Below are 5,898 nucleotides of genomic sequence, written 5' to 3'. Positions count from 1 at the left end.
TGTCTGGGAACCGAGCCTACCTGCGCGCGTACCACGCGGGCATGCCGGCGATCTATGCCCAGAGCGAGGTCTTCGACCTGTTGCCGTCATCTGTGCTTGAGCTTTAACCTCAACTCTGTGAGAATTGTTTTCCGAGATGGGCTGGTCGTTGCAAGCCCTTGGGCCCTTTTCCAGTCTTCAATGTATCTTGATCGACTGATGGTATGATACGGGATATACAAGAAGGAGAAGACATGACGAAACCGAAGAGAGACACCAAAGCAAAAGCATCAAAATTAACAATTTGAACTATATAATGAGAGAAAGAGAGAAATTTAGCTCTTAGAAGTCATCATTATTAGGAGTATTGACGTACTGGGTGACGGCGGCGGAATTTAATTACGTGGTAAGGGATGATTGTTGCAGAAGACATATCTAATTTGCTTCCAGGGCGTATAATAGGTAGAATGAAGTGTCTACTGTTGTTGAGAGAAGTGTTTTAAGGAGGTGAAGGGAATGATTGGCACAGAAGAGGAGAGTAAAAACCAAAGCAAAGTACCTTTGTGAAAAGCCCTCCGTATGGATATTTTACTCTTGCTTACTGGTCTCGGCAAGTGTCTGTCCGAGCCACACCACGCACAGCTAAAAATATCGTTCTTAAAATTATTATGGACAGGCTTTTCACGCTATCCGGTGTCGGCAAGTGATACATGAAAGCATACTCACTTACCTGGCTATGATTTAATGATTGCCCGCTTGAGTACTAACAGATCAATAGCATCGCCTTTCTGTGGAAGCTTGCTTAGCAGTAGTTACACATTGTCGCTCTTTCTGCGTTACTTCGACAAGCCAAATTCTGGGTAAGCAGCTTTTAGATGAGTTTGTGGTGCATAATAGTCAAATACAGTTTAATGCTTCTTTATTGTGGAAACTTCGCTCTTTACGATTCAACGCGATGACGCGGATCTCATGGACGTAGACAATGCCTAATGAAATTTCTTATTGGCTCAATAAGTGATGTATTTGTGAAATTGGTGTGCTGATTGAGGATTAAATAGCCTCCCCTTTCTTGTCGGTGGCGAACTGCGACGCAGGTTGATTAGATGAGTAGTCCGAGCGTAAACAAGAGCCTTAAAAAAATACAGCTGGCTCCTCTTAAGTTCGGAGACTATATTCTTTAAAAGGCGACCACTTGAGTCTGAGAATGCAAAGAAAAGGGGATACAAAGTCGAGCTTGAAAAAAGAACAACAAAAGTTTTAAAGTTATGTAAAAGTGGGGGGACGGAATGTCTTTCGCGCTTATCCAGACTCCTTCTGGAAACTGCCGTGTGCCTCACGTCCCTTCAAATCATTCAATGAAATTCACTTTTCAATGAAAGTATACGCTCACAGCCGCCTTTCGTAGCATGCATCCCTTCACTCCCAGCCTCCCCAAGCTGAACTCCCTCGGCTGCCATGAGTCGCCGTTGTGGACAGCTCAGACTTCTGCGATCAACTTGCGATGAGACACTCACCACAGCTAAAAGGCTATGTATCATGCAATGATCCAAACGCACGACGTGTGTCGATGCGATGCCCAGAATATTATTCAAACCCCTCAGTTCGGCATTGAGGTCGCCGTTACTTGACGTTAGGTTCCGTTGGAATTCAAACAAATTTCACGAGAGAAATAAACCATTTGGTTCTGGGTCCCGGGAGAGGAGCCCCCGTGAAATTGCATGGTGTCCAGATTCCTTAAACGGTTTGTTTTTGTCTACTATCATGCTAAAGCTTTCAATTGCGCAATTGCCTGAAGTCCGCGGATACTTGGACTTCATGAGTCGTCTTGGACCGGGTTAAGCACACGTACATTTCTGTTTCCTGACCCGGCTCGGGACATCAAATGGGCCATGACCCGAAGACATGCCGAGCGGCCCTGATCTCTATAGGTGTTTAGATGCTTGCAAACAATTTAAAATCACACAAACTCATTTGTATCCGCAAAAGACACCTAAGAAAAATCATTTTTGCGGCGCAAATCGTACATCCACCACGGTATTCATTTAATACGCGCGGTATTTAGAGGAGACCGCGCAGAACCTAACGAATCACAACAAACAAAAGTATTTTGACAGCTCTGTTGCTCTATGACTAACGGTGCGCATTCGAGCGACCCGCAATTAGGGCAGGCCCCCCGCCGCCGTCGTCGGGTCCTGCTGATCTCTCTGGGTGCACTATGCCTTATCGTGGTCGGTGCCCTAGCTATTGGCTTCGGAATCAAGGGCAAGGACAAGAGCAACGAAGCGCCCACTGCAGCAGAGACGGGGCCTATTTCTTCCTTGGCTGACATTACAGATGCTCTTACCCCCACTGCGCCCGATTCAGGTGAAACACAATTTGTCAAGGAGGAGAACATCAAATTTTTTATTTTTTTTTAGTGTGCTCCCTGATTTGACACTTTCTGCGAATCGGCCTTTCCCTTCTTTTTTGAGGGTTTATCCCAAACCATGGTCGACATTCCGAAGAGATGACTCAAATAATTAGAAACAAAAGGATTCAACACCTTGCACTATGGAAACCAAATCTTTGGGTCAAGTTGAAAAGAGTGCAAATTCTGACCCCTGACTGATTTAACACTTTTGAACATGCTGTTATCGAATTTCAACCCACCACAGCACCAATTACCGCGCCGGCCACCGTCGTGGAGCCTGTGAAAGCACCTGCTTCCACTGCTTCCGAATCCAAGCCTAGTGATCTTACCATTGCCACCAAAGAAGACGAGTCCGACAAATTAATATCTTTTGGGGACGGAGAGAGGAACTTCATCGGTCCATTGTTCGGTGCCCTTCCTGGCGCTGCGGCTGTCAATGGTGCTTTCAATACTCTGGCTGCCAGCGCTGCCAGTCTGGCTGGCCTGCAAGTCTGCTATCCCGAGACAGGCCCCGAGCTCAAGGCGATGGTGGAAAGCGGGAGCTCATGCAGCGTGGTCATTTTGAAGAAAGGATCCTCCTACATTTACCTTCTGCCGTCTACCGTGATGGTAACCTCTTCTGTAATTATCTTGGGCCATCCCATCGATCCTCCGCAGATCCATCCTGAGAAAGGAGTGTACCGCCTTTTCGACGTTGCGGCTGGGAGTCACATCGACATCCGCTTTGTTAGCCTCTTCCGCCCGGCCCTCCGAAACGTGGGAGGCAATCGCTCACTCATTGTCGCCGGTTGTGTGCTTGTGCGGACAGGAGGGTATTTCAGGGGCTCAGGTGTTATTTTTCGACAACAAGCGCAGACATTTGAAGGTTTTGTCAAAGGTCTCATGGACCCTCTGGCACCCAAACGTATCGTAGGCGGTTTTGTCTTGGTGGCAGGCGGGGCTTTCTTCTGCTATGGCTGTCAAATCATTCGCTGGGCGCCTTATGGCGCACCTAATATTAACCTCGTCGAAGTAGGACGTGACTATTTGGTGCTGGCCGGTACAAGTGTATGCATCGGTTGCTATCACGTTGCCTGTGCGCCATTCCAATCCTCAGTTAATGTGGGAAATGCTGTGGGGGTGTTAGGTGGCGTGGGAATTCGCGTTGGGGGTGGAACAATCGGTGCTGCCGTATTGAAGGGTCAATTTGGTAAGTCAATTTTATTGCAGGCAATTAATTAGTCGTAGTTGACCTCGTGCTTGAAAAATAGAGAAGACTTTGTACTGATGCTGAACGTATACACAGGTGCGGGAGAGAATCTTTTTGTCGGCGGGGGAGTCCTCGTCAATGTGGGTCACCAGCAGCAGACTGCTTTCGTCTGCCTCAATCGTGCTAACTTTGGTATGACAGCTGTCGGATCAGGAGTAATGGTGCTTATTGCAGAGCTCGAAAATCGTGCTTGGGGCGTTGCTGCCATCACTGGTGCTGGTCAGGTGTATTCTAATGGAGCTGGCGTGCTTGACAAGACCGGAGGAGAAGTTGTAAATTGTGCAATCTCCTTTTTCCAGGCCCTCGCGGGTGGAAGTGTTTATCTCGGCACTGGAGACATGAACATGGTGGGCGAGCAGTTTGCTCGTGTCGCGGTGACCCTGGATCAGAATGGTGTCGGGATGACCTTCTTCAACGGTGCGGGACAGACAAGTTTGATTTATGTTCCAAGTTTCGTGGCGGCAGTTGCCCGTTCGCAGAAGATTCTCGGCGCTGAGGTATGTATGAAGTATAAAAATTGAGCATGTAGACAAAAGAAAATTGTCCAAAATCGCTCTTTCCTTCTATTCAAACAGGGATTCCTGGGCGCTGGTTTCTTCACGAACGTCAACAATACACGCTGGACCATTCAAGTGGTGAATGCCGGTATTCCCGGATACGAGGGGTGGATTGGTCTCGGAGCTGCCCTCTTTGTCCGATCCCGCACGACGGTCAGGCGTGTGGTCAACTTCCGCTTCAATCCTTACGCATGGGTAGTCAACGGCCAAGGCGTGCCTGGGTCTGCGTACCGCGAGAACAACATTTTCGTCAACAAGGACGGCATTCGCATCAACAAGCCCAACCCGTCGAAGAGTCGTCTGCTTGCTGCCGTGGACGAGATGGTGGATGGTCATCTCAAGTCCAAGAGGAATACCCAGGGTCTCCTTGCGGGCATCAAGAACTTTGTGGACCGTCCGGCCGTCGTGATGGCGAACAGCGAGATGGACTCGGCGCGCATGCGTCCTCCCGATCCCCAGATCTTGGCCGGAAAGATCCTGTCCATGGTAACGTCTCTGAAGCACAAGCGCCGTCTTCAGGGTCAAGCCGTCGTCAATCCTACGCGCATGATGAACATGTTGGCTGGTCTATCCCCAGCAAAGCTTATGGAGGCCTGGAAGGAGGCTACAGAAGAGACCAACAGGAACCCCCTGCTCAGCTTGGTGCAAGGCAACAGCCGCGCGTTGGCCGAGACCGCCGATCCTACGGCGGTGGACGAGAACGGTCGATGGGCCGAGCAGGTGTACGTGGGCGGGAAGGAGACCCAATGTGTCATGTGCGGTGTGGGCCCGGGGCCTTCGTCTTCTCACTGGTCGACAGGAGGGAACGACACTGCGACTTGCCACGTGACGGAGGAGTGCACTTCCCGTAGCTCATTCCGGGACATTCTGGCAGCGGCGAAGAATGCGTTGCCGCAAAACGAGGAGCTGGTCTTGCCCCCTGTGGCGAAGGGCGTCGCAAAGGCGCTTGGATCGACGGATCTCGCGCCCAAGTACACTCGTCGCATCTTGCAGATGATGGAGGAGCACCAGGAGGCGAACCCTGGAGCGGAACCCAAGCTGCCCGACCACAACATCCTGGCGTACGAGTTGTCTCTATACTGCAATGCTGACGACGCAGACTGCAGCTTCAACCAGGCGGACATGAAGGCGGCAGTGAAGCTGTTCCTGGGCGAGCAAGCGGACGAGGAGTCAGCATTCAATGTCGCAGCTTCCACGACAGATGTGCATCCTGCTCTCATCGACTACGTGAAAGAGGCAAGCAGCGAGTTTTTGGATTCTGTGAAGGCCCCGTCCCACGGCAGCGGATGTGGCAAGGGACTGAAGTTCAACGTGCAGATGACGGCGCCGGACGCGGCCTCTGTGAAAGACTTGCAGAAGATCTTCGAGGGCGTGGCCAGCAATGGCGAGTCCTTGCTTGATACGATCAACAAGTACGACGAGCGTGACGTGCCGTTCTGCGACGTGAAGGTTAGCAAGCCATCGACGCTCTTCTTCCCGTCAATCGATACGGCTCAAGGAATCAAGTTCTACCAGGGGCTGTTTACGGGCAACGTCCTGGACAAGGGGTCTCTGTGGCCCGACGTGACGCTTGTCTCACCGCATGAGGTGGCACCCGTCCAGCACGCAGTGGTCGGCCAGCCGTACACGGTGCTTTTAGAGAACTTTGCGATGAAGGGAGACGTGGTCGTGGAGCTCTTCCAGGGCACTGAGAAGAAGGGCGT

General features: G+C 50.8%; 1 protein-coding gene across 1 annotated transcript; it reads left to right on the top strand.

Moving 5' to 3' along the window:
* Window positions 1-2,073: 2,073 nt before the first annotated feature.
* NGA_0438900 (uncharacterized protein) lies at window positions 2,074-5,896 on the top strand (the record flags this gene model as incomplete). Its single annotated transcript, XM_005853359.1, has 4 exons — window positions 2,074-2,343; window positions 2,634-3,578; window positions 3,675-4,135; window positions 4,214-5,896. Coding segments are annotated over exons 1-4 (3,327 nt in total), but the record flags the coding sequence as incomplete, so codon positions are not given.
* Window positions 5,897-5,898: the final 2 nt, after the last annotated feature.

This window comes from Nannochloropsis gaditana (assembly GCF_000240725.1).
Source record: "Nannochloropsis gaditana CCMP526 unplaced genomic scaffold scaffold934, whole genome shotgun sequence".
Lineage (NCBI taxonomy): Eukaryota > Eustigmatophyceae > Eustigmatales > Monodopsidaceae > Microchloropsis > Microchloropsis gaditana.
Note: the sequence above shows the minus strand (reverse complement) of the source record. Positions and strands in the feature narration are given on the sequence as shown.